This window comes from Panicum hallii, chromosome 5 (assembly GCF_002211085.1).
Source record: "Panicum hallii strain FIL2 chromosome 5, PHallii_v3.1, whole genome shotgun sequence".
Classification (NCBI taxonomy): domain Eukaryota; kingdom Viridiplantae; phylum Streptophyta; class Magnoliopsida; order Poales; family Poaceae; genus Panicum; species Panicum hallii.
Window position 1 is genome coordinate 14,058,468 of NC_038046.1, and position 27,067 is coordinate 14,085,534.

The 27,067-nt window shown below is 47.8% G+C and overlaps 2 protein-coding genes across 4 annotated transcripts; both read left to right on the forward strand.

Moving 5' to 3' along the window:
• The first annotated feature begins 348 nt into the window (after positions 1 to 348).
• On the forward strand, positions 349 to 6,394 carry LOC112892066 (probable sodium/metabolite cotransporter BASS2, chloroplastic). 2 transcript variants are annotated; one of them, XM_025959134.1, is made up of 14 exons: positions 349 to 538; positions 630 to 744; positions 1,527 to 1,601; positions 2,021 to 2,192; positions 2,313 to 2,354; positions 2,438 to 2,551; positions 2,651 to 2,713; positions 3,655 to 3,782; positions 4,457 to 4,538; positions 4,618 to 4,669; positions 4,770 to 4,867; positions 5,207 to 5,368; positions 5,899 to 5,988; positions 6,123 to 6,394. In XM_025959134.1, exons 1-14 carry the CDS (start codon positions 445 to 447, stop codon positions 6,198 to 6,200), a joined length of 1,365 nt encoding a protein of 454 aa, XP_025814919.1. In that variant the 5' UTR covers positions 349 to 444; the 3' UTR covers positions 6,201 to 6,394. The 2 variants fall into 2 exon arrangements, with proteins under 2 accessions (XP_025814919.1, XP_025814920.1); XM_025959135.1 differs by lacking the exon at positions 1,527 to 1,601 and having other exon boundaries at positions 351 to 538.
• A 7,647-nt stretch (positions 6,395 to 14,041) lies between these two features.
• Positions 14,042 to 16,778, forward strand: LOC112894877 (probable indole-3-pyruvate monooxygenase YUCCA4). Of its 2 annotated transcripts, XM_025962708.1 has the most exons (4): positions 14,042 to 14,894; positions 15,244 to 15,492; positions 15,785 to 15,907; positions 16,556 to 16,778. In XM_025962708.1, exons 1-4 carry the CDS (start codon positions 14,259 to 14,261, stop codon positions 16,772 to 16,774), a joined length of 1,227 nt encoding a protein of 408 aa, XP_025818493.1. In that variant the 5' UTR covers positions 14,042 to 14,258; the 3' UTR covers positions 16,775 to 16,778. The 2 variants fall into 2 exon arrangements, with proteins under 2 accessions (XP_025818493.1, XP_025818495.1); XM_025962710.1 differs by lacking the exon at positions 15,785 to 15,907.
• The last annotated feature ends 10,289 nt before the right edge of the window (positions 16,779 to 27,067 follow it).

Consider the following 27,067-nt stretch of genomic DNA (forward strand, 5'->3'; position numbering starts at 1 on the left):
GTTCATGCATCCCGATAATACTCCTCGCATCGGGAAAAAAAAAGATAATATTCCCATGGACCTGAGCTCACCACCCGAGTCCCAAACCCAAGGACAGCGCACAAGCCCCGCTGCGGGCCACGGGTGTCAGTGGCGCAGCGCCAGAGCAGTTTGAGCTGGGAGGGAGGAAGGCGCGGTAGGCGGGGGGAAGCAGCCAAGCAGGACCTGATCCACAGGTGCGGCGGGGGCGAGAAGCCCCGATGTGTGGCTCTCGCGGCGCCCCCACGATTTCCGTTGTCCGCACCCTCCCCGACGACGGGTCGACGGCCTCACCACTACTACATCATCTCCCCTCGGCCGACGTCTCCCCTCACTCCCCGTCGGCTCTTAAACCCTGCCCCCCGGTCGCTTCCACGGGTAGGGGATAGGCTCCGAAACACCCGCGCCCGCATCTCGTCCTCCCGCATGGCGGCGCCGTCCGCCTCCTGCTCCATGGCCTCCCTCTCCCGGGCCCTCCGCCCGCGGCCCCTCCCCGCCGCCTGCCCGGCTCCTCGGCTAGGTACGCGGGCGCTGAAGCCTGCCTGAATCGGTCCCCCTTTCTCGTTTGTTTGAGGTGGCTTTGACTACTTTGGGTGCGGTTCTCCGTGCAGGGTGCGGGTTGGGAATCGCGTGCTCGCTGCCAAGTCATGGGGGAAGGAACGAGAAGCGCGGGTTGGGATTGCCCGTCGCGTCTGCACTATCTGCTACTGCCGCTCCGGTTCTGAGGTATGCGCGTATGGGAATTGCTTCGGTTCAGGGAGTGGGTTGGCCAACTGTGAAGATCGAGGTTTGATTTTGTCAACACAAATGTGGTTTTAGGGTGTTGACTTGTCCATTTTGCGCGAGTCAGAAGCAGAGTCCTGGACACCTGCATCTCTCTGTCAAGAGAGAACTCTGTAGTACCCTTCGGGAGTTCTGAACTTGGAAAGTGACTAGTAGGTACTGTTGGATGCAGCTTAGGTCTCACTGTCCCACTAGGTCGCACCGACTCAGGACCACAATGTGTTTTTCCCAGTGAAATCTGTTTAGTTAGAGAATTAGATATGAATGACAGCGAACAGAAAAAGATACTTAGCGGCTTTCTTTAGTGGAATCTGTAGTCAAGTGGTGAAATGGATGATGCTTGAAGTTACCTCTTCAAACGGGTTCTGCTGCATCTTTTGAATATAGAGCACATAATATGTAGGAGTGCCTACTGAAATTTTGTCAAATTTCGCTCTGAAAATTACCTTTCTTGTAATTTGTCATATTGGTCAAAAGCTATCGCTCTGCCATTATAAGTTGGTCCAGCAAGACGAGCTCATCAATAGAGTTACTTTGTCTACTTGTCTTGTCATGTGATTGGCTGGACTTCATTGTACGCTCTGTATATTACTTTGCACCTGTGCCTTTCACTCGTGAGCTTTGATTTTGATAAAACTTGACTTGAACACATAGTGAAACACATGTCAACAAGTTTGTTACTTATTAACTTTTAAGGCTTCTGAACTAAATCTTTGCACCTGAAGGTCGAAGATGATAAGTGACTTTGTAAGGACCTCAAACAGCTGTCATACTCTATCCTTTGGCCCAGCCAAAGTCCTGTAATCTCTTCTCCATTTATATTCTCCTCTGCCTCTCAATCTTGGCATCCTTTGATATCTTTCCTGCTGTTATGTGTTATGACATTTTCATTATTTAGTTTTTCCTTCATCGCCCACTATGATCAGTTGTTTTCATATTTGATTTCATGATAACACCAAATGGTTATTATCTTTGCCTACAAACTATCTTTTGCGGTTCTTGAACTTTTGTCAGTCTCTTGGTTTTACTACTAAGACTTGTGGATAGTGACTTCCTCTAAGAGTGTTAACTTCCCCGAAATAATCCTTCATTATGTGAACTAGCTAAACTGCTCTTTTGGATGTTGTTTGATAGTTTCATTACTGCTCAATTAGGCTATTGGGATAATTGTTGTTATGCATGTCTAGAGTTTAATTTGTCCAATCTTTTTTATCATCAGGAGCCGCCAAATTTTGTGCAAGGCTGAAGCTAATGTATCCAGTAATCTTCCGGAGAGCTTGCCTGCCGGAGTTAGCAAGTATGAAAAAAAGGTCGAGCCGGAGAGCTTGCCTGCCGAAGTTAGCCAGTATGAAAAAATTGTGGAGCTGCTTACCACTCTTTTCCCTGTCTGGGTATGTTGTACGAGAGTATATGAAGGTTTTGTTTTCTTTTGCCAACTAATGTACAGTTATATATAGTGGATATGGTACAGATGTTTGTAAATCTACTAATACAGAGATCACCTGTGACAGGTTATAATAGGTACTATTATTGGCATCTACAAGCCATCTATGGTAACATTTCTCCCATTTTCATTTGCCATTACTGCCAATCAACACCTTACCATTTTGTTGGGGTTTCATTGGACAATCTGCAGGTTACCTGGTTGGAGACCGATCTTTTCACTGTTGGGTTAGGATTCCTAATGCTGTCCATGGGATTAACATTGACATTTGAAGATTTTAAGAGATGCTTGAGGAACCCATGGACAGTATGTTTCTGCATTTTAATAAGATTTTGTCTTCTATATTCAACATCAAAGTAATATATAATTTATTATCTATGTTCTAATGGAATTGCTTCTTTGCAGGTTGGTGTTGGATTTCTTGCACAGTATTTGATCAAACCTTTGCTAGGATTAGCTATTGCGACGGTAACTCTAATATAGCAAAAAAAAACATAAATTTTATTTACATTTCCAATGTTTTGTCATGAACTAGTATGGAGTTTTGCTGATTTTAGGTTACTAAAGTGTTGTGGTGGATACAATATATTCTTTTGCTTTGTTTTTTGAATCTTTGGTATATTTTTGTATTGTTGGTTAAATTTTGGTTATGGTATAAAGTTTAATCATTGTGTGTGCAGCTGGCCTGCTGGAAGCCTGAAATAAAGGATCACTCCTTATAATGTGTTTTATTTCCCTTCACTTTTTACTTAGATAAGCACTTTTATTGCTGGATAGAGCTTAATCTGTCAACAGTGAGTGTAGAAACTATGATCATGTTTCTTCTAGGAAAACACTATCATCTGACAATGATTGTTATTTCCAGTCCAATCAATCACAATCTGTTGTACCTTTGTTTTTGATTGCTGTTATGCTGGACTTTGTTTCTGTGATATACAAGCTTATTCGAGAATTTAATATAGACTTAGGTAAGATTAAACAAAAAAGGTGTTAAAAGATGTGGCATCAAACTTGCTTGCCAGCAAATTTGGCAGATGCGAATGTGGCCCAGTTTCTTTACTTCTTTCGTTAGCCCCTTAATCTTCTATATTTCCTTGTATGGTGATTGTACTGTCCCATTTGTCATGGTATATTGAGTGAACAATGTTAGTCCATGTTCTGCCACGATTTACAAGAGTTGGTTGATTCTAAAACATAATCTCTCTATTTAATTGTGTGCATTTAAGATGAGATGTTCATATACTATTTTGGAGGTAACCTACTTTTGGTTTTTGAAAACTAACCTACTTTTGTTTATTCATTGCTAAAACCATTTGAACATAGAATTTCTTCTACAGCATGAAATTTGAAGCCATGCCATTTTAATTCATGCATTTATAAGCACATAATTTAGGTGCCTTATATTGCAGACCTTGAAGTTATCTGCTCCTCTTGCAACCGGTCTTATTTTGGTCTCATGTTGCCCTGGTGGACAAGCATCAAATGTTGCAACTTACATATCAAAGGGGAATGTTGCGCTTTCAGTTCTTATGACCACGTAAGCTTGATGTCTTGCTTGTGAAAATAAAATATATTGATTTGGACACTGCATACCTGCTCTCAGTTACTTTTTTTTTTTGAAAAGTGCTCTCAGTTACTGTCACTAGCTTTAACATATCAAGTTCATCTGATGTCAGCTCTTTTCGTAACACCACTTCAACAAAATTAGTGCCAACAATGGTTGCACACCTAACCAGCATCTATGGGGTTTTGTATCTTGTCTAGTACTCCCTCCATCCCATGAAGAGTGCAATTCTAGTTTTTTTAAGACAGATTAGTAGTAGCGTGAAAAGACCCTCATGCCCTTATTTGTTGGCCACATGCAGTTAGTTTTAGTATGCAAATCGAATCTAACCACTTAATTAGGCAGGTAGTTGAGATCCAATTTCTAGGAATGCACTCTTTGTGGGATTTTTTTTTTTCAAATGCAGGATTGCACTTTCATGGGACGGAGGGAGTACGTATCATAGTAGAAGCTGTTCGTGCACAATTCTTTTTCTGTAGAATTTGAAGAGGAGACCATTTTACTGTTGCATGTAGTATTTCTGATTTCACCCTATTGTTTTGTTGTGTTACTTAATTTTTATTTAGAGTCTTTTTTTTTTTGCTATGTTGGTTCCTTCAGTTTGCTGCTTTATTGCACTCTAACATTTCTCCCCCTGCGTGTTTTAGCTGTTCAACAATTGGTGCTATTGTAATGACACCCCTCCTGACTAAACTCCTTGCTGGTCAACTAGTTCCTGTTGATGCAGCAGTAAGGACACTACAACCCTGTCCTTATTTGTTTTCTTAATCATGCCTGCGTGAGTTAAAAGGATATTATATTTGTGCAGGGATTGGCCATCAGTACTTTCCAGGTTGTTTTATTGCCGACTGTTCTTGGAGGTGCCTAAAAAAACTTAATGGGATATTAATTTTAATGGCTTTAGTATCTTAGAAATATTTTCTTGTCAGCTTGTGTGACTATATTTTTTTCACTATGCAGTGTTGGCGCATGAATATTTCCCCAAGTTTACTGAGCGCATTATCACCGTAACGCCTCTGATTGGTGTCCTCCTCACCACTTTGCTTTGCGCGAGCCCTGTAAGTATAACGAAGAACTTACTTGCGTAAGCTCAAGCCTTTGTAGAGCTGTTTGTTAATAATTCAAAATCAACTTTATATGTTTCATGACAAAAAGAATTTAACTACGGCTTTCTTTTGGGTCAAAAAGTTCAACTTTTGTTGGGATACCCATTTTAACCTAATCAAGCATGTGATGTTTGTACTCAGGTGTGCCTAAATTTATCTCTTAACTAGTAATGTGTAATAGTTGTATCCTGTTCTCTTATCTTTTTGTAAAAGTTTCTCCTCATAGTTATACTTTGGATAGTATGAATGAAATGCTAATTGTTTTCACTAATTTTGATTGAAATTTGCAAGATTGGGCAAGTCGCAGAAGTGTTGAAAACTCAAGGTGCTCAGCTTATTATCCCTGTTGCTCTGCTACATGTTGCTGCATTTGGTATTGGTTACGGGTTATCGAGACTATGTACCTTTGGTGAATCAACTTCTAGGACCGTCTCAATTGAATGTGGCATGCAGGTAAAGATATGTTGATGTGCTCAGGTTCAATCTGTTCTTATCTAGCCATATAAATTTGTAGTACCGTTACTGTTTAGTTGGTTCTTATTTTTGTTTTTGATATTATTAGAAAATGGTGGGCAAGTAAAGAATATATTTGATGACTTATTTGTGAGATACTGTGCTGGTGCAGTTTTTCATGTAGTTTTTGCTTAGACATCAATGTTCTGTAAAATTAACTTGCTGCCTGATCTCTCGAAGCGTGTTATCTCTGTCTAATGACTGGTGACGGTATACAGCCTCTTGATGAATCTGTTTAGTTTCCACCACTAAGTACAAATTAAAATTAGATGATCTTTTGCTATTGATACTCTGCTCAGCGGAATGAAGGTTTGTTGGAGTCTGAACCGTCCTGGTTTTACTAGTAGTTTGGTTCGCGAATCATCAAAATATTCCTTAGCTAGATGTCTGTACAGTTCTGAAGTTCCTTCCCATGCCTAGAGCAATGTGCATTTTCATATAGTGCTTAACAATGTCACTTTTTTTGGCAGAGTTCTGCGCTTGGATTTTTACTTGCCCAAAAGCACTTCACAAATCCTCTCGTTGCTGTTCCTTCTGCTGTCAGCGTTGTGTGCATGGCCGTAAGTTTCCTAGTTTCCTTCTCTTAGCCCTGTGTATATGCGCCACAGTTCTTTTGCACTCACTACTAACATTTTGCTTGCTGGCATAAGTAAATGTGTGGTCTCAAAGGTCTTCACTTTTTTGTTCGTGACAGCTTGGAGGGAGTGCTCTTGCAGTTTACTGGAGAAACATTGGGCTTCCAGCAAATGACAAGGACGACTTCAAGGAGTGAACAAACTTAACAAGAGAACTTGTAGTTGTTACCTGGTATTGGTTTTTAGAATCCGTGGTAGGGGTTTTTTTTTTGTGTTGATTTAAGGGTTTTTTTCCCAACTGCTTTAAAAACTATTTCTATCCTATTGCAGTTGAGTATTTTGAGATTGGACTGAAATGCCAAACGAGCCCTAATTATGTTATCCCTCTTAAGTTATTGGTCTAAAAAGTATCTCTTATGTTATGTGATTATCTTTCAAATTACGTAATGCATTGTCTCTCAATCAAGCATATGATTTAGAAATACGTATTACGCTCTGGTCCTGTTTGGATCTACCATCTTGAATCGTTAGTTGGCTAGTGCTTAATACTTAGTTTGGATCCACCCGCTAATAGTTGGTTGGATTATTGTTTGTGGATGGTAATTGTGTATTCGCTGAAATTAGCTAGGTTGAGGCAGCTAATGAGATAGCTGTCGATAATAACTAGTAGAGATAATGAATCCAAACATAGCTAGCTAGCCTAGCTTAATCATCAACCATTAGACACCCGTAGGCCGCTCGTTTAGTTCATAGATGGCCAAGACCCAAAGTATCCTGCCGCTTAAAAAAACCATCATGCCTTTATAGTTCAAGAGAGATACAGGTAGAAAAAGGCACGCGCAATGTTGTGGCTGTCCACCGTTTAACCCCAGCAGCATACATTAGCGGAGAAGTAAATAGTGTCATGTAGTGATGTCAAAACCGTGGGCACTGCAGGGCAAAAAAGAAGAAACTCAAAAACTGGTACGTTGGCGTCGCAGCATCCGCGCTTGCAGCTCCTGCGTGCACCTGCCATTCTGCCTCCCTCAGACGGACGGACACGGACCCCCAGCTAGCGCACACTGCTGCGGCACACGCATGCATTGAATGGGGAGCTGCCAGCGGGCGCAGGGCCGTGACGCGCATGCCACCAGCCCGTGAGGTCACCGGGCGTCTGTGCAACGTGCACGCCTGAGGTCACCCGGCGGGTACTGTGCGGGATGCATCGCATCGCTGGCAGGATCGCTCGTGGTATCGTCGTACGCATATAAAAACTCGGCGGTCGATCGGGCCATCCGTCGGCGTCAATCGGATCGACCCGCTGCGGCTGCAGGGTGGGGTGGGGGAGGGGAATGACCATCGGTAGTAGCTCGGGACGCACGGCGCAGGCGACATTATGGCGCCCGCCCGATCGAATCGATCGCGTGCAGGCATGGCGACGGCATCTTCCCGTCACCCGGCCCGGACGATTTCTGAATTCTGATGGGGAGGAGGGGAGGATCCATCGGCGGATCGAGCTTATCATGGTGCCATCATAAGCTCGGACGCGGTCGCCATGCCGTCGCTCTCGCCGACTCGCCGTACCGGCTGGTGGCGCTAGCTGCATGCATATGCCTGCGGCGGCCTGTGCTCCTGTAATGGAACGTCAAACTACGAACCCTGCCAGGGACCAGCTGGCAGAACGTCGGCGAGAGGGTCGCCGTATGCCCGTCGGAAAATTTCTTTTCAAATAACGTATCTTTTCAACGAAACTATTAATTCTGAAAAGCATGCCTGCTGACTGCTGATGTCCTTGTGCTCCAAACCAAGGCTTTGGTTTTAGCTATGGCCAAGCGGGGGAGATCGGAATGCCGTCGCACACGGAGCGGTCCCTACCGAGAACTGTGTAGCTACAGTCGCAAATAAAGCAGGCGCGCCGAGAACCGAGGAGATCTTATTAGGGCCTGCACTGCACGCGCCGTGTTGCTCCTTCCGTTTTGCCCGTCCCGTATGGCGCCGCGCGGGCGGGCGGGGCAGCTACCGTCTCGTCCCGTCGCGTGCAATTGAATGGCGGAGTGGTCGCCGCGCGCGGCTGGGCGCCCGATCCCATCAAAGCCTTCCCGTCACGCATTCCTCGGCGCGAAAGGAGCTCGTCGTGGGCGCGGTGTGGGCGCGCCCGCGGAGGCAGGCGGGGCGGAGAGGGGTCGAACTGGAGGAGCGCCCAGACCCGGGAGGCCGGGAGCGGATCCTGCCCTGCTTCCGCGCCCGCTGGGTCGCGCCGGATGCCCCGGCCCAGGCTGCCTCGCGGGTGACCTCACCCAAACATGAAACACCCACCCGGCAGTCAGTGATCCACGCCGCTACGGCTAGCCCCTGTGGCACTGCATGCGGCGCGCGCGGGCCAGCCGGGCAGAGGCGGAGCTGACCTGAGGCTGACGCCACGCCTTCTCCGATCCGGCCGTCGCGCTGGCGAACTTGCGTGCGGCCCCGTACGCCTGGATCTGCTCCGCTAGCTCCACTGGCCGTCCGTCCCGTCCCGGCGGAGGGGGTGAATGATTGAGATGATGATGACGAGGTATTTTATCTTTTCTCCCCCTTTATTATCAATCGTCCTATCCTTGTGTCAGGGGGGGGGGGGGGGGGGGGGGGGACGCAGGAGCAGGAAGCAGCAGAATGCCCCTACTTGGCAAGTCCTGCGTACACACTTTCTTGAGTGATCAAATCAACGGCTGCCTGCATGCTCTTGTTTCAATTTTTCTTTCCGGGCAAGCAATGCAACGACCGGAAGGCTTTCGAGAGCACGGTACGTTGTATATACAGAGCCGATCGATACAGGCTTGGTTATCTAGCGATTTTCTGCATACGCGCTGCTTACGCCATAGTGTTTGTGTCCAGCGATGGCATGAGAAGTAAGCCTCATCCGCCAAGCTTGGCAAGAATCTTAACGTGACGAGACAAACGAGGCATCCATCCACCGGATAAAGCCCCGTCCAAAGAATCGAGCCGTAGCGTAGGGGGAGCTAGCTAGCTAGGCTAGTCGCCGGGCCACCGTCCTGCTCGTCTCTTGTTGCTGTCACGGATCGACCACGACGCCTTTCGCCGCTCCATCGCCGAGGCCACCTACGGGCCAGACGGCGGCCGGCGTTGCTTTGCTCGGTCGTGGTGGCTTTTATCCCCATATCCTGCCGTTAGTACGTTTGGACTAGTTTATTTTCTAGTCCGAGATCCTGCATATATATATGTATTTGGGGATCCCCTTCCACTAACCAATTCAACCGCTGGACCACCACCGGAGGACACGGCATGCATTGCCGCCGGGCTAGTGATCGAGCGCATGATCGCGAGCTCGCCGAGAGCCAGACACCCATCAATTCAATTCAGGTGATCGTCGTCGTTCGCGGAAAAGAAGGCCGGAAAAGAGGACGGTTGCATGCCTTGCTCGGCACCACTCGATCGATCCCCAGGAAGAATCGAACCTTGTGCGCAGCCGCCTGCATGCATGCTCAGTCCCCTGACCACGCACACCACATGATCTACATCGGCCAGCTTCAAGCGCTAGCGAGACCGATGGTTCTTCAGCTTGTACGTTCACCTCGATCCCATTCTCATGTACTAGTACCACTGCTGGCATCGCTAGCTGATGTCTTCACCCACCGTGACAAACAGTCCGCAGCTACCGCGCCCAAGTAATCCACGCAGCGCATGCATCTCCCAACCAACTACTGCTGTACCGCATGCCTGGTCCAGACTAACGTCTAGCTAGCTGTAGGCGAGCCTCAAAAGTTGTGTGCATCGCTTCCTTCGTCCCCGTCCGCCTTCGCTTTGTATGCATGGCGAGAGGCCATTGGATAATGCTGAGGCGGTGGTGCCGTTGTTGGTTGGGTCGTCTTTCTTCCATTTGCGGCAATTGGCGCCATTCGAGGATAGATCAGGCTAGCTAGCTACCGCGCTCCAGAGCCTACGTGCCAGCCTAGGAATTCAAGAGCCTTCGCCTATGGCCCTTTAACTCATCGGGAGCTGCGTCACTCGAACTCGAGCACTGCTCAAAGGAGAAAGTTTAGGTTCGGAAAAATGTAGTGGCTAGGCCATCTCGATGTTGATGCTCGCACTGCTTCATGTATGTTGACTCCATCGTCCGCCCTTTGCCTTCTGATCAGTGATAACCTTTTCATGGGCAACGGAGTGTGCGAGCTAAGTTTCCCTACAACTACCAAAAAAAATGTTTTAGGCACTTTCCTGTAGGAATTTTCTAATTTGCCTCGATAAATTCTCCAAAAAAAAGATCATTTTTGTAATGCAAAATCGATGCCACTAGTTCATACTAAAAAATACTTAATTTTTATTATGTTTTGGTATCATATAAATAGCAAATCAAATGAGTCAGACATTCATTTGCTTGTGCAATGCCGGTACACCAAACATATTTCGATGGAGGTGAGAAATTGGACGGGAGGATGCTTTCCGGAGGCGTCAAATTGGGTTCGGTTGGAAAAAAAGATCTACTTGGGAGATTAGAAAGGGACAAAATGCTAGAATTCTTCAGCAAATCCAAATGCACTCCACAAAGAAGCATGATGGCTAAGATTAAAAAGGAGGCCGCCACAGCATGGTGCTTGGCCGGCAGCCCGGCACAAACAATTTAGGAAAGTTGTCCCCCGAGTGCAACTCTCGGGCGGTATTTTTTTGCTTTTCCTTTGTTGAGTCAGACATCATACATGTATTGAATCGACAGACAAAAAAGCTTGTTTAGTCTTCATATTTTCTTCCCTATCCTCTTGACCTTGGTTGGGGTCGGGGTGGGGGGATTATATTGGAAGGGTGTGGTGAGACTGGGTGTGGCAGCACATACGCGCGAGGTGGCTGGCACTATCAGACATGGTGGTGGCCGGTAGAGTAGTGACCCCAAGTTCTACCATACCAATATAGGTGAAATCGGAAACTCGAAGCGGTGTGGATGTACGGAGTGCAAAGCAATGAAAGAAAGAAGTAGTGGAATGTTGTGACATGGGGACTAGAAGAAGAAGATTATGAATGGTAGTCGGATTCTTCATAGGAATGGGAACGAGACACTTCACGACGACTGAAGTGGGTTGAACCTAGTTTTGCGAGGTGATCTGTCTCAAGTTATTGCTATCTGGAGGGTCCTTGCTGTGTAGTTGTTGCGTCCGTTAAAAAAGCCGCTGGCACACAAAATCCCTGCCTGCCAACTGTAGGCTCCTTGGAGCTCTAGTACACAGCACCTCAAGCTCAAGATCGACAAACCTACTACGAATTGAACGGCAATCATGAGCGTACTAAACCACTTACAAGGTGGCGGGCCCGGTGTTATCGTCTGACGCGAGGTGGACCGGTCTACGTACTAATGTACGTACCCTTGTAGGCAGGCTCGTACACGTACGTACGTGTACTCCTACGCCGAGGGCCGAAGCTACAGAGCGTTGTATATGGCGCCGAGGGGCGAGCGTGACCGATCCCGGAGGACCACGACGACCAGTAGCCCACTTGCTGGGCGTGATTAGGACGACGGCCGGGGCCCACGGCGCAGTGGGCCGGGCAGCAGAGAATCATCATCATCAATGATTGAGTCGAGCCGAACAAACGACGCGGGGCCACGCCCACGAACGCACTGGCGCCGGCCGCATGCGGCATGCCCGCGACCCGGGGAACTTGCCGCCAAGGCGTGGCGCACACAGCGCGAGAGCTAGGGGAAAGCTAAGGGATCGGAGCCACCCGGCCCCTGGCTACCTTACCTTCCATTCCAGCGTGCGCTTCTCTAGCCCTAGCCGTGGGGGCCATTGCCGACGATCGAGCTCTAGCTTCGTGCGCTGCATGCTCGCGCAAGCGGCTTGTCGATCTCTCTGTGCTGCCATGCATGCCGCATTCCGCGGCATGCTCGGCGACCGCTCTAGCTAGAAAAATTACTCCTGATCACAGATGTCGTCGTTGGCACGCACAGTGCCTGACAACTGATCAGATTCTTCAAATCTTGATCGGATGGCCTGTGCTCTGCGCCTGCAAGGCATGGCGTGCAGCACTGTGCAGGCCATGCATGCAGCGAATCCTCGTCCGGATCAGAGTAGCAACATTGTCACCAGGCTTGGCAATAAATGTTCCCATCAAAGCCCAGACTGTAGCTTACTAGCTTGTAGGTGACCGGCCGGCCAGCCACCCGGACGCATGCAAAGCAAATTGATGCTGCCTGGCTCGAGCTCGAGCTCAGCCGGTCAGCCCGTCATTTTGAACTCCGTCATCAGACTCCGAGTTGACTTGTACCCGTCAATCAACGTATTCGCGGATTGCTCTCACTGCTCGACCAACCCAGCTAGCGTAGCCATTGATGCCCGGCTCAGTGCTGCTAGCTGCGTGCTGCATGCCTAGAACCTCGCAACAGGTAAGCTCAAGGCTCACCGTCCATCCTGGAACTTGGACACACCATTCGCTCCTCTCTGCATGCACCGCTGGCTGCCCGTTCCATTTACTCCCCTCTGACCACCCGATTTCTGGAAGAGCATCCTCAGCAGTACTTCAGAGTGCAGTTGAGTCACTGATGTGTGGCCCTGGCCCGACACACCAGTCACCATGCACTACTGCAGAGGAGCCCTGTCCTGATTTCTCGTCTACAACGCCGCACAATTGACTTGATCGATGGAGCCTTTGATTTTGTTTCGAATAGCGAAAATTCCAAAGGTTTCGCAGAGAATAATTACTCCGGGGACAGATAAAAAAAATCTATTTAGAAGCCTTGTTGTTTATTTTGTTAAAGCTTTATCAGTCAATTCTAAGGTAAGCAGCGGCTACACCTCTGGTCAGTGTCCTAGCTCCGCTCTAACAACAACAAACATTTAGCAGTTCCATATATGGTTCATAAAAGGAAGCTTAAAAAGGTGACACTTTGTACACCCGCCAGAGACATAGGACGATGATGGTGCAAGGATGACAATGACAATTGGGGAGGCTGGCATCAAGCAGCAGTAGGGAGAGACTTGTGGGGAGGGGTGGAGATGGTGGCGCAGTTGGCTCGGTGCGAGTGGGATGGGATCACGATATTAGTTGGATAGGGATGGAGCAAATCTGGCTTTGATGGTTAACAAAAATAATTGATTTTGGAGTTACGAAATAGTTACTTTTAAACATTGATAAGGTCTTTAGAATGAATTCTAATTTCTAGTAAACATCTTTTGACATACCATTGCAAAAATTGTATGATTACAACATCTAACTTGTACGCTCACACAAACGCACGTACGCACGCTTATACTATCCCTGTGAACACATCAGAAATACTATCCGGCAGATCTTACGATTAACGATATCACCTCAGACGCATCGCAGTGTGCACGTGACGTACCTCTGAAAGGATATAACAAACCAAAATGCGAACACATGTGCGAGTCAGAAGGAACACAAATCTACGCTTCACATGTACAAAATAGCAACTGATGATCAGAGCTTTGATATGTTGACCTATGCATGCATCCCCAACGTCACTCTTGGCCTCGATAACTCCATGCTGTTGCTTCCTAGTTCCTGCCATCTGTTCTATTCTTTGCTTCAAGTACCTTTTGTGAAAACGAATCATACTCCATCGTTGTGTTTAAACAACAACAAGAATACATCATCCATCTTTGGACCATTTATCCACTCACCAACTCTTGAAATACTGGCTGCTAGGGGTATAGGATGCTTCCACTCTCCCACACCACGCAAACCACTCCTGCGTTTGAATCGCGCAGGCCAAAACCGAGTGGAAAACCACTAACAATGACCTTGGCATGCGCGCGTACGAGAGTGACAAGTGCTACTCCAAATTTGCAACCGCAGACGACGAAGGACCTAGTAACACCCACCCACCTACACAGCAATGACTAGCTAGCGTGGAGGACCATGCCTCACCACGAGGCACGAGCATAGGAGCACACACTCACATTTCGTTTTCCAAACGGAAAACCCCATGAACTCGCGTCACACGGCTCCATTCCACCACCATGTACAAGTAGGAATATTGGAAAACATACTAGTCCTACTTCTGTTACTATCTAGTGCCACTACTAGCTACGAGCTCAGCTCGCCGGCTGCAAGAGCTAGCCCTACAAGTCTGCAGCTAGCCGGGCCGGGCGATGAAGCGTAGTACGTGCTCTACCCAGACGGCCAGACCCCGGCCCTATAAAACCCCTTTAAAACCCCTCCCACAGTAAAACCTCAAGCACTCCACACGGTAAAAAGGAGAACCGCAGGCCCGGAGGCACACGCGCACCCATCCGACCGGCGCCCGGCCAGCTGCAGGCTCGAAGAAGGCGATGGACGGCGAGGCGTCGCAAGGACGACGCCGCGCGGCGTGGGTCCCCGGCGCCATCATCGTCGGCGCGGGCCCGTCGGGGCTGGCAGCGGCCGCGTGCCTCGCGGCGCGCGGCGTCCCGGCCACGGTGCTGGAGATGGCCGACTCGCTGGCGTCCACGTGGCGCCACCGCACCTACGACCGCCTGACGCTCCACCTCCCCAAGCGCTTCTGCGAGCTGCCGCTGCTGCCGTTCCCGGAGGGCTACCCGGAGTACCCGTCCAAGGACCAGTTCGTGGCGTACATGGAGGGCTACGCCGCGGCGGCGGGCGTCGCGCCGCGGTTCGGCGCGCGCGTCGCGGAGGCCGCCTTCGACGCGGCCGCCGGCGCGTGGGCGGTGCGCCTGGCGGGCGGGGATGAGCTGCTCCTGGCTCGGTGGCTCGTGGTGGCCACGGGGGAGAACGCGGTGCCGCGCAGGCCGGAGTTCCCCGGCGCGGGGCTGTTCGAGGGCCCCGTCGTGCACACGTGCGACTACAAGTCCGGGGAGGCGTTCTCGGGGAGGAAGGTGCTGGTGGTGGGGTGCGGCAACTCCGGCATGGAGGTCAGCCTGGATTTGTGCCGGCATGGCGCCAAGCCCTCCCTGGTGGTGCGCAACACGGTAACGAACTAATAACGATCCCCAGCAGCCTTTAGCCGTCGTCGGTTTCTACTCTCGTTGTCTTAGCTTGCTTTGGGCAGCGAAAGTACAACAAGTGCTGCTGCCATCCTGCTTGAGCACTTTCCCTTCCCCCTTGGATGATTGTCTTTGTGCGCGCCGCACTTTGTTTTTGCTGCGATCTTTTCTGGGACATGCTTCAATGTGCATGGTCATATTTGGCCGCCACGCTAAGCATAATTAGACCTACTCTACTTACTTGTACGGTGCTGGGGGACGTCTCTGTCCTGTCCACTCCCAAGTCATTCATTCTCAGCACCCACCACAACATTCTTGTTCTTCTTCCGTTCAGGTCCATGTGCTCCCCAGGGAGATGTTTGGCCTCTCGACGTTCGGCATCGCCATGGCGCTGCTGAGGCTGTTCTCCGTCCCGGCCGTGGACCGGATCCTCCTGGCGGCGGCGCGGCTGGCGCTGGGCGACACGGGCAAGCTCGGCCTGAGGCGGCCCAAGACGGGGCCCATGGAGCTGAAGAACCTCACCGGCAGGACCCCGGTGCTGGACGTCGGGACGCTAGGCCACATCAAAACCGGCAAAATTAAGGTTAGCGGCAGCCGTGCTTTCACTTTCACCAAAGGAGAAATCAGTCACGCACGACCGGTCAAACCGTGGGAATTTGGGCCCCGGGCCGGCCGGCCTGCCGTGGGCCAGTGGGCGGATTATGGCTCGGCTCGCCTCATCTATCTCTGGTTGGTTTCCCTCCCCCTGAGAAGCGAGCGAGCGAGCGAGAAGCGGGCAGGCTCTGTGTGTTTAACCTTTCGTCCTGCAAACCTACCCGCCCACACTGCTGAGCCTGAGCTTCAGGGTTGCTGATGACGCGAAACATGATCGCCAGGTAGTGGGAGCAGTGAAGGAGGTGACCCAGCGCGGGGTCAGGTTCGCGGACGGCAAGGAGGAGCAGTTCGACGCAATAATACTGGCCACGGGGTACAGGAGCAACGTGCCCTCCTGGCTGAAGGTAAATCCCATGCCTCCCTCCTCTCCTCCTTCCTTCCTAGTACTGCAAAAGATGAAAAGGACTCGCTTGTTTGTTGATCTCTGGGGCCGGGGCCTGCATGCTGCCGCAGCGCGCATCATGGCGTCACCCCTGTTCGGCCATCCTGCCCCCGTTGCCCTTCTCGTGTATGCCGGGCGCGCAGGCGCAGCTCCTGCCCCGCGCGTTCCTTTCTCCCGAAGTGCCACCCGCGCCCAAGTGATCGAGTCAGTGAGTCACCCCGGGGTATGGGCAGGCGCGGGCACAGGAGCAGGGCCGGACCCCCCGCCCAACGCTGGCTAGCTAGCTGCTTGGCGGGCGCTGATATGATCCAAGGACGGCGAGGGTGAGGACGACGGCCGGGTATGCGATGCGTACGGACTCGAGAGTTTGGATACTTGTCGATAGCTCAAGGTGAACGATCCATTTCCCTAGCCTATGCGTATGTAGCTGGTGAGACGACAAAAAGGATCATGCTACGGATGCTAAGCGCGACGGGGCTGAACACTTCGATTCGTATGCACACGTGCAACGAGAATTCAACAGCTTAATAGCCTGTTGCATTTACCTTCTCTTTCACTCTGTATTGCGACCTGCTATTGGCTATTGCTCATGAGCGAGCCTCGTTTGCAGGACGGAGGCGAGGTGTTCACGAGCCAGGGCATGCCCAAGGTTCCCTTCCCCAACGGCTGGAGAGGGAAGAACGGGCTCTACACCGTCGGGTTCTCGCAGCGCGGGCTGCTCGGCGCGTCGTCGGACGCCCTCAACATCGCCAGGGACATATACTGCCAGTGGAAGGACATGGGCAGACCCGCTTGTAATAATGTGCTTCAAAGTGACGAGACTGTTTGACTCCCGTGCAAATGTACAGTACCCGAGTGGCTATATTATTAATGTCTTCAAAAGGTACTAGCAGCTAGCGTTGTGTGCGCACGACTGCATGATTTTTGCTAGCTTGCCGAAGTGCCCGACTTTTTTTTTATATAAAAAAAGCCTTTAGACAGAATCAATCGGCGATGCTCAATATAACAGGGCAAAGCCCGTGGTCTCATGTTTGAGATGTTACGGACAAATTGATGTCCTGCTTCAGTCTAGCATCGCAGGCCCAGGACGGCCCAAATAAGCTGTAGTTGCCAGCCCAGCGGGCTGGTCCAACCGTCCAACGCTGCTAGCAGAAGACGCTGGCGGCGGCTGGTGAAGCAGGTTTTGGACTCCGGCGCTAGCTAGTTAGCTTCTTTTGAGTCAGACTTGTTTGATTAGATTTTATGGGCCTTCCATTGTTTTTACTATTTGATTATTTGTTTCAAGCATATTTAGCGGTGCAAATTATTTTGTCTTAGGATGTCGACTAATTATTCAATCTAAACTATGGGAATAATCAAAATGTACTATGGAACATCTCATTAATACTAAATGCATTAAAAACATCATATTTATAGTTCAAAATATGGACCATAAACTAAGAGTATATAGGGTAACAATTAAAGAAATAACATGATACTGAATATTTTAAAATTCAACGAAACAAAAGAAATACTTCTTTAATTTAATGACGTAGGCTTGAGCTTTTCAACCTGACGTGGTTTCTCAAAAAGCTAAAAGACAACCGGATTAGCTTCCATCTAAAGTCGTACTCAAAAGTAGCTGAAAGCTAGTTCAATTCTCACGGCCCATCTTCCCCTACTTTCACCAGCTCTGAAGTTAATTTTTTTTCTCAAAATTACCCACCTGCCAGCGCAGGTTGTACCCTTTGTTTCTTTTCATCGGATTCCTCCTCGCCTAGCTTGTCTTCTCTGCGGCACACAGGGCCCGCGCAAAGGGTTGATGTGGCGGCGGCAGCGCACCCCGACCGCGCCCCACCTCTTCTCCGCTGCCCGCGCTCCTCTCCACCCCGCCACCCTGCACCCCGGCTCTGCTTCGCCCGCGCAGGTGCCCCGACTTCCCTCTGCTCGTGTAGGCGCCCCAGCTCCGCTCCGCCCGCTCCCGAGCACCTCTCCGGTCTCTAGTCGTGCACGCGCCCCGTGATGGCGGCCCTCTCCACCTGCGCGCCAATTCCGGTCAGTTCCCGCCTCCTCTCTGTCGTCCCCTGTCTAGGCCGCGCGCCAATTTCGGCCATTTCCCGCCTCCTCTCCGCCATTCCCTGTCCATGCCCGTCGGCAGCAGCACGGAGGGTGGAGGTCTCCAGCGGTGGTGCGGACCTCGCCGGCTGCCGTGAGGGAGGCGGGGACCTTCGGCGGCGGCGCCCCTATCCCCCGCGCCCCGCCTCTTCTCGATGGCACTCGAGGGGTCCAACACCGTGTGTCGGCTTCCCCGCAGCTGTGATCCGATTACTGATTACTACTTCAGTCTAACTACGTTTGAGCTCCGGTAGCAGACATACAACACTCTATATAAATATAGAGCGACGAACGAGAGATATGATCTCACTTAGATATAAGTACTACTAGTGTATACTGTATCAAAGTCTCAAGGTATACACAAGAGCATACAAGCCTATACTATGATAGCAAGGGTATAACTAGCATACGAGCATATAAGCCAAGCATATAAACATAGCAAGGATCATAGACTACTCATGCATATGAAAAGAACCAAGTATAACACTATAATAAGGAATCACGAATATTAACCCACTTAACTCCATTGGAAACCAACATCCATAGAGGTACAAGCTGGGAGGAGAGTGCCAATACCTCGACACTCCTCCCAAACTACCCCTTACTCTCTCCCTATTCTAAGCACTAGTTAGGCAGTGCTCCGCCTTTGCAATGATTAGTGTTTCTCCAAGTGGTGGTGTATCCTCAAATGGCCCATACTATTTATAGGCGCTTGGGAGAGTGGAGGTGCCTTGGGAGAGTGGAGATGCTCCAAGCATCTCAAGGGAATATTCTCCTCCAACTCCTCTCCTTGTGCCACCTAGCACTATCTAACGCGGTAACTTCACGGCGAAGCGGTTATAATTGCCTTTGGGATGTCACGAGGAGCCTGGAGTCGACATGTGGAAGATGGGCTTGAGAGGCCACCAGAGTAGTTCGGCCGAACTGGGTGGGGGTGGGGGTGGGTGGGGGGTTCAGCTGACCTCGGGTTGGCTCCCATCACACCACCTTTCATCCGTGACATTGCCAGATGGGTCCCCAAGTGGGTACATAGTGATTGGTGGTAAGTTTAGGCGGTTTAACTCCTGATGTGGGCCCTCCAATCTGTGTGCTTGCTCCTGATTGGTTTGAGAGTGTGTTTCCTTACTCTTTGAGGTGTGTTTTCTCTCTTAATGGACCTGCATACAAATATTTACCAATATTTGTGGAATTTGTTAGTAATAACTCTTAACACTACTGTTCATGTTCATCTTTTATGTGTTTATGCAGAAGTTGGCAGTCTAGATTTGATACTTAAGAGCTGTCAACAGTTCACTTCCCACATAGAAAGCTACATCTCAATTGAGGGGCTCATGATGAGCTGGGTTGCACTCAACCCTTTTTTCTCCTTAGCGACCGCCAAGATCAAGCTAAGATTACTTACTATAAGATCCTTATCGAGGATGGAAAGTGCAACTTGCCGAGGCTACCCACATGAGTTGGGTGCTCAACGGTGACACCTAGTCATCTGCAGCATGGCTCCAAGAGTTTACTGAATCGATAGCCAGAGATGCTATGTACTTAAGAGATGGAAGAAGATGCTCTCACACTCAAAGCTTAGATCTCACACCCAAATCAAATCTCTCGCTCAAACCCTGGCTAAAATCTCACCGGCCAAGATTAGCTCTAGAAGTGAGAGGGAGAGGGCATTCAATGCAAAAAGGGTGTTTGCCTCTAGTCAGGTCATCCACAAATGAATGAGGGGAGATGGGGTATAAATGCATAAACCCCCAAATTAGTCATTAATGTGCCGTTAATATAACTGTTGGAACTTCCAACCAGATGTCGGAATCCAACGACTACTATACATAACTCAATCAGCTCTCCAAGTATTAGAACATTCGACACTAGGTCGGAACTTCTGATAGAAATTTCAAAGTGAGGATTCTAAATCAGGAGGAAGCAGAAGCTTGCGATAGGTTCAACAGATGTCGTAACTTCCGACCCCATATCCAAACTTTTGATACTACTTCTGTGTCTCTCAAAAATGTTAAAAGAAAGCTCCCACGATCGTTCAGAAGCTGGACCTCCATAAGACCTTTGACTCGATCGATTGGGGTCCTTGGATGCAGTGTCGGTGGCCATAGAGTTCGGCGATGGTGAGCTTACTCCTTGCCACGGCAAGACCTTTGTCATGCTTAGCCTAGGATCCAGAGCCGCCATAGGCTCCGCCAGGGAGACTCTTTGAGTCCCTACATCATCCTCATCACCGCATATTTCCCTATCCTCATCGTCGCATATTTCCTCATCGGCCTCATCGCGCGCCCTTACAATGGCCTCCTGCACCCCTTGGTGGATGACATGTTGTGTCCCGTGGTGCAGTATGTATTCTACACCCTTATAGGGCTTCATGCAGAGGAGCAGGCCTGTATATGGCCCAGTGCAACTAGGCCGACCGCACCAGGCCCCCAAAAATACTAGGTCTAGTACAGGCTCAAATGGTCTATTGATTTTCTAATCGATCTGTTACGTCCATCTGGCTTTGCACTTGTGTTTCTCTATTCTCTTGAAGTCAAATCGACGCCTGCCGCTGCCGCCTGGGTAGACGATTCATCAAAACTCAAAATCTTATGCCGCCTCGGAGCACGCCAACTTGCTGAGGCGCCACGCCGCCGCCGCCGGCTGCTGCAATATCGCAGGAAGCACCGGAGCAGGCCTGGCAGGGAGAAGAAGCTAGGGACGCCGGAGGCCGGGCGCTAGTATAGTGCACTAGTGTAGGCAGGTACGTGGGCTAGCACCTAGCAGTAAAGAGTAAACATCAATATGAATCCATTATTTATGTTGTCAATTTTTCCTACCGATCACATCATCCGATCATAGGGTTTTGGGCTGTTTCTAATTTAGTTTTATTTTATTCGTAATTCATGAAATTGCACATGAACCAATGTTCCGAACCAAACTTAAAATCACAAGGAAACGACAATTTGACGAGACCCCTGACGATGCATCCATTGCTTCACAATTGGCAGAGGAGTCAATTAGAGTCAAATATTTTCTACCTGTTGTTGATTAAGCTATTGCCTCACTTACAGACAGTTTCGAACAATACCAAGGGTATGAAAAGACTTTTGATTTTTTGTTTACTTCATAGAAATTATGTTCCTTAGATGACAAGAGTTTGTTGACTTCTTGTGCTCATCTTAAGGCTGCACTTACGAGTGGTGATCATTCTGATATTGATGGCAAAGAGTTATATGTGGAGTTAAAGTTTCTCCAATAATTCATTCCTAAAGAAGACATGGGGCCTCTTGCACTACAGGAAGCCATTTAATCTGTGACGGAACAAATTCGTCGCAGATTGTTGAAAAACCATTATAAAGCAGTGTCCGTGACGATTTCAGATAACGTCATGTGTTGAGCTTCATAGATTAAATCGATCGATATTTCTTCGTAATCGTTACAGACCAGCACAATCTATGATGTTTCTTAACCGTCGTAAAACGCACTTTGGCCCGCACAATCCAGCCCAAGCCCAATATCAATGATGAAAATAAACATCATAGATGGTTGCCACATAAGCGAGATGGACATCGACGGTGGCGGATGACATGGCTAGTGATGTGGATAGTGATGATGACGTGGCTGATGATATGACCATTGGCGTGGCAGGCACCAGTGGCGGAGGATCTAATGTGGCAAGGTATGGCAATTGCCATACCTACGCGAATCGGTACCAAAATTTTTTAGGCCGCCCGCTCGCCCCTGCACCTGCTCCCGCCGCCCGCTGCTCCGGCTCTGCTCCCCCCGCGCCGCCGCCCGCCTGCCCCTCGGCCCCTGCCCTGCTCCCCCCCGCGCCGCCGCCCTGCTCCCCCCCCCCCGCGCCGCCGCCCTGCCCCCACCCCCCACCGAGCGCCGCCGTCCGCCCGCCCCTGCCCTGCTCCCCCCGAGGCCCGAGCGCCGCCGCGCGCCGCGCCCCTGCCCTGCTCCCCCCCCCCCGCGACGCTGCCCTGCTCCGCCCGAGGCCCGAGCGCCGCCGCCCTGCTCCCCGCACCGCGCCGCCGCCTGCTCCCCGCGCCGCGCCGCCGCCCTGCTCCCCGCGCCGTGCCCCTACCCTGCTCCCCCGCGCCGTGCCGCCGCCCGCTCGCCCCCGCCCTGCTCCCCCCCTGCGCCGCCGCCGCCGCCCCCTCTCTCCTCCGGTCCCCCCACGGCCCCACCCCCTCCGGCCTCCGCGCCGCCGCCGCTGCCCCCTGCGTGCTGCCCCTGCTCCCCCCCGGCCCGCGGCCCGCGCGCCGCCCCAGCCCCCAGCCCCTGCACAGCTGCACGCCTGCACAGCTGCACTCCTGCAGGCTGCAGCCCTGCTCCCCCCGCGCCCCCACCCCTGCTCGTTTGGGTAATTGGGTCTTTAGGATTTGGGAATAACAGGGCTGTTGGAGTTGCAATTTTGCAAAGCTTCAAGCCTTCAAGAACTTAAAATGTTGTTGAGTGTTGATAACTTGATATATCTGCAGATCTGCTTTAACAGAACTATAGAAGAATTGGCCACCAAGCACTCCAGTAAGAGATGGCTGGTAATGGAAAGGGAAAAGGAAAGATATCTCAAAAAGGTATTCTTGTGATTCGCAAAAATTGATTGATTCATTTCACTTTTACATTGACTGATAATTGATTTTATTTTTACAGGTTTAAAAAGCTATTTTGGCATTGGTTCTGGTGGTTCAAGTAGACAACCAAGTACTCGTGGTAGTGGAATTACTCAACAAGAGGTTGAAGATGGGCAAGATCATTTTGCGCTTGTAACAACCGGTGTAGAAGATGAATTTGCTCAAGCAACAACTGGTGTAGAAGATGAAGTTGCTCAAGCAGAGCTTCAAGAAGGTATAACCGAGTTCAACCCGGACTATATCATATCGGATCCAGGACTTCGTATTTCAATTGATTGTTTTGCCCCTAATATTAGAGATGAAGTTAGAAGGGCTTTTATAGCTAAAGATCCTTTTCAACCAATGGATCATAAGTTTCCTACCTCGAATGATAGTAGGAGTTTTCAAAAGAAACGGTTTAAGCAATACAATTGGTTGGAATATAGTGTGGAGAAGAATAAAGTTTATTGCTTCTATTGCTATCTTTTTAGACATGATCGAATAGAAGAGAAATTTGGTCATGATGCTTTTACAAAATTCGGATTCTAGCAATGGAAGAATAGTTATTTAGCACTTCCAAAACATGTTGGTGGGCCTAGTAGCATTCATAACTTTGCAGCAACATCATATCATGATTTTGATAACCAAAGATCAAGTGTAAGAAATAAGGTGTCAACTCATACGAAAGATGCATTGGTCAAATATGAAACCCAAGTGGAAGCTTCCTTGAGTATTGTTGCTTATCTTGCATTGCAAGGTGAGCCGTTTCGGGGGCATGATGAAACTTCTACTTCATTGAATAAGGGCAACTTTTTGGAAATGCTTGATTGGTACAAGGAAAGGAATGAGGAAGTGAAACGTGCTTTTGATGAGTTGTGTCCAAAAAATGCAAAAATGACTTCCGGCATGATTCAAAAAGATCTTGCAAACTCTTGTGCACAAGCAATCACAAAGGCAATAAAGGAAGAAATGGGGGTTGTCTATTCTCTATTCTTATTGATGAATCACGTGATATATCTATCAAAGAGCAAATGGCCATAGTTGTTAGATTTGTGAACAAAAAAGGGGAAGTCATAGAAAGATTTTTAGGTATCAAGCATGTCAAGGATACAACATCGGAATCATTGAAGAAAGCATTACTTGAAGTGTTAAATGATCATGGTTTAGTTGTTGCAAATATACGAGGGCAAGGGTATGATGGTGCTTCCAATATGAGAGGAGAATTTAATGGTCTTCAGAAATTGATTAGAGATGAGAACCCTTTTGCTTTCTATATCCATTGTTTTGCTCATCAATTGCAATTGGTAGTTGTTGCTGTCTCAAAATGCGCCTCATCTATTGAAGATTTCTTTGAGTATGTGACACTAATTGTGAGCGGCACTTGCACTTCATGTAAAAGGAAGGATTTATTGCTTGATAGACATCGATTGAATCTCTTGTCTAAATTAGAGAGTGGAGAAATATCATCTGGGAGAGGTAAACAACAAGAAACATCATTGGCAAGACCTGGAGATACAAGATGGGGATCTCATTATAAGACTTTACTTCGTATTGAGTCAATGTGGTATTCAGTAATAGAAGTGTTAGAAATTGTGAATCAAGATGAGCGCAATCCATCTAGGGCAGGAGGATTGGTACAAATAATGGAGTCTTTCAGTTTTGTATTTATTATGAAGATGATGTTGCAAATCCTTCGTATTACAAATGAGCTCTCACTCATCTTGCAAAGGAAGGATCAAAATATTGTTCAAGCTATGTCTTTGATTATTGATGTGACGACATGTTTGAATAATTTGAGAAGTGAAGGTTGGGAACCATTGTTTGAAGAAACAAAAGCCTTCTGCCTTGCAAAATGTATCCCAATACCAAATATGAGTGATCAAGTACCACGATTTGGTCGATCAAGAAAAGGTGGGAGAAACAATATCACTCAAGATCATTATTTTCATGTTGATATCTTCTATGCTGCAATTGATGCTCTTACCACGGAGTTTGATCACCGCTTTAATGAGCGGTCCTCAGAATTGCTTGTTGGATTTTCTTGTCTTGACCCTAGAGATTCATTCTCTAAGTTTGATGTTGAGAAATTTGCTCGTATTGCGGATATCTATTATAATGACTTCTCTTTTGATGACCGCAAGACCATAAAAGATCAACTTCAAACTTTCATCATTCATGTGCGGAGACTTGAAGAATTCAAAGTTTGTTATGATCTTGCAAGCCTTTCAAAAATAATGGTTAGACTTGAGAGACACATTGTTTTTCCATTGGTTTATCATCTCATTGAGTTGGCATTGATATTACCGGTGGCGACAGCAACAGTTGAAAGGACATTCTGAGCTATGAAGATTATTAAAACTGAATTGCGCAACAAGATGACCGATGGGTGGTTAAATGATTTGATGCTGTGTTACATCGAAAGAGAAATATTCAAAGGTCTTGATCTTCAACAAATTAAAAAGGCATTTCAAAAAAAGAAAGACAGGAAAATGCAATTTCTTAGATCTTAATTGGTATGCATATTCTAGTTTTGTTATGACTTTTTTCTATACATGTTAAATTAGTTTTGATCACTAACTATATCTTAAATTTGCAGGTTCATCGTTTATTGATATGTTTATGTGGATTGTACTGCTCGCAAGTAATTTTAATGCATCATATAAGAGGTAACATCTATAATCTCTATGGTGCTTTTGATTTGTGTCTTGCGTTTTAGTTTGTGTCATGCACTCGCCACACCATAAATTTGTTGCTGGCTCCGCCACTAGCAGGCACCCAATGATGTGGACAATGACATAGCTGCTGACTTGTCTGCTGTATTACATTCACGGCCTATTTATTAACATGCCGATTTTAGAAGTTAATGGGCCTATTTTAGAAGTAGGCCACTAAGTTGGGCCATATTTTTCAGCCCACTATATTTGAGCAAACCCACTATACACACAGCCAAGAAAAATTTCAGTCCACCAAATTTAGTAAGTCTTTCAACCCATTTAGCATAATAGTCATTTCAGCCCAGAAAACAGCCCATTACCATAATTACAACGTCAAATCAGATACTATCTCATGTTTACATTCAAAGGCACATCAAAATAGTATATTACATACATATTTTGATCTTACATTAAAAGCAATGCACCATGGTAGATAAGCCAATCCAGCAGCGGAAACAACAGTGTCGACATGCCCTCCCATGGATCTTGTCAGTTGTTATCAATAAACTGCATGAATCAAAATAGAATATGCATCAACACCAATATATAAGTACTCTAGCTGCTGTGAAAAGAGAACCAAAAAAGTTAGCATAGAAGACAAGAGCTAACTAGACACTGTTTTGGAACTGACAGGAGAACTAAAAAACTATTAGTGCCAACAGAACCACTTCCAGCTGGGGGCTGACGCCACAACCCCTCAGCACATGAACAAAACCATATAAAAAGTGGTAAGCATCTGCATGTGTGCATGTCAAATGGAGGTGTAGGTTAGCAGACAAAATTCAGGACATGTCTGCATAACAAACTGGAGTTACAGATAAATTATTAAGCCTTGTACACAACAAAAAAAAAAGATAAAGCATTACAGAGTATGCTCTGTATTGAACTATTGATAGCAAGCTACCACAAGAAACTCAAAAATAGAAAACTGAAGAATATACAAAAGTGTGGAAAATGGGTGGTTGGTCGTTCAAGTAGCCGTAACAAACACACAACCTTTCATGCATGCTACTCAAAGATGAAGTTTAGTCTATTGACAGAACAATTCAATTTTGATTGTCATATGAAAAAGAACTCAGTGCAGTGTTGACAAGATTAATATACAAGCTATTACCTAAGACTTGGACAAGACTGATCAGAGAATAAGAAATGCATGTCTTGCAATGGGTCGAAATGTGACAGTAAAGGCTTACAGTATACTCCCTCCGTCCAAAAAAACACGTTATTATAGGATTCAAAATTTTTCCAAAAAAGGTCATCTTAAATAGAAAGTGCATGCGCATGCAACAATCAATTAATACTAATATGGGTAATAAATAAGGGCAAACATGGTCATTTTACCTTCTTGTTAAATGATTTCTTATAGTGTTGATATTCTAAAGTTTGTGAAACGGATGGGCTGTTTTCCTAATACCCAGATTGCATACAAAATTTTATTAACTATTTCTGTAATAGTTGCATCCGCAGAGCGAAGCTTTTCCAAATTGAAGTTGCTAAAGACCTACATGCGTGGTACTATGAAGCAAGGCTCAATGGACTGGTGACAATTGCACTAGAAAGTAATATTTTGAGAACATTAAATATGAAGACATAGTTGAAGAGTTTCTTTTGTAGAATACTAGACGAATGTTGCTTTTTCATAGAAGTTAAAAAGATAGGTTAAGGAACACTTGCTTTTTACTCCTTTTACATGATACTATTACATGGTGAAATCAT

Coding starts and splice junctions, on each gene's coding strand:
- LOC112894877 (XM_025962708.1), top strand. CDS start 14,259: ATGGACGGCGAGGCGTCGCAAGGACGACGCCGCGCGGCGTGGGTCCCC. Junction 14,895..15,243: donor CCCTGGTGGTGCGCAACACG/GTAACGAACTAA, acceptor TCTTCCGTTCAG/GTCCATGTGCTCCCCAGGGA. Junction 15,908..16,555: donor ACGTGCCCTCCTGGCTGAAG/GTAAATCCCATG, acceptor CCTCGTTTGCAG/GACGGAGGCGAGGTGTTCAC.
- LOC112892066 (XM_025959134.1), top strand. CDS start 445: ATGGCGGCGCCGTCCGCCTCCTGCTCCATGGCCTCCCTCTCCCGGGCC. Junction 4,868..5,206: donor CTTTGCTTTGCGCGAGCCCT/GTAAGTATAACG, acceptor GAAATTTGCAAG/ATTGGGCAAGTCGCAGAAGT. Junction 5,989..6,122: donor TCAGCGTTGTGTGCATGGCC/GTAAGTTTCCTA, acceptor TGTTCGTGACAG/CTTGGAGGGAGTGCTCTTGC.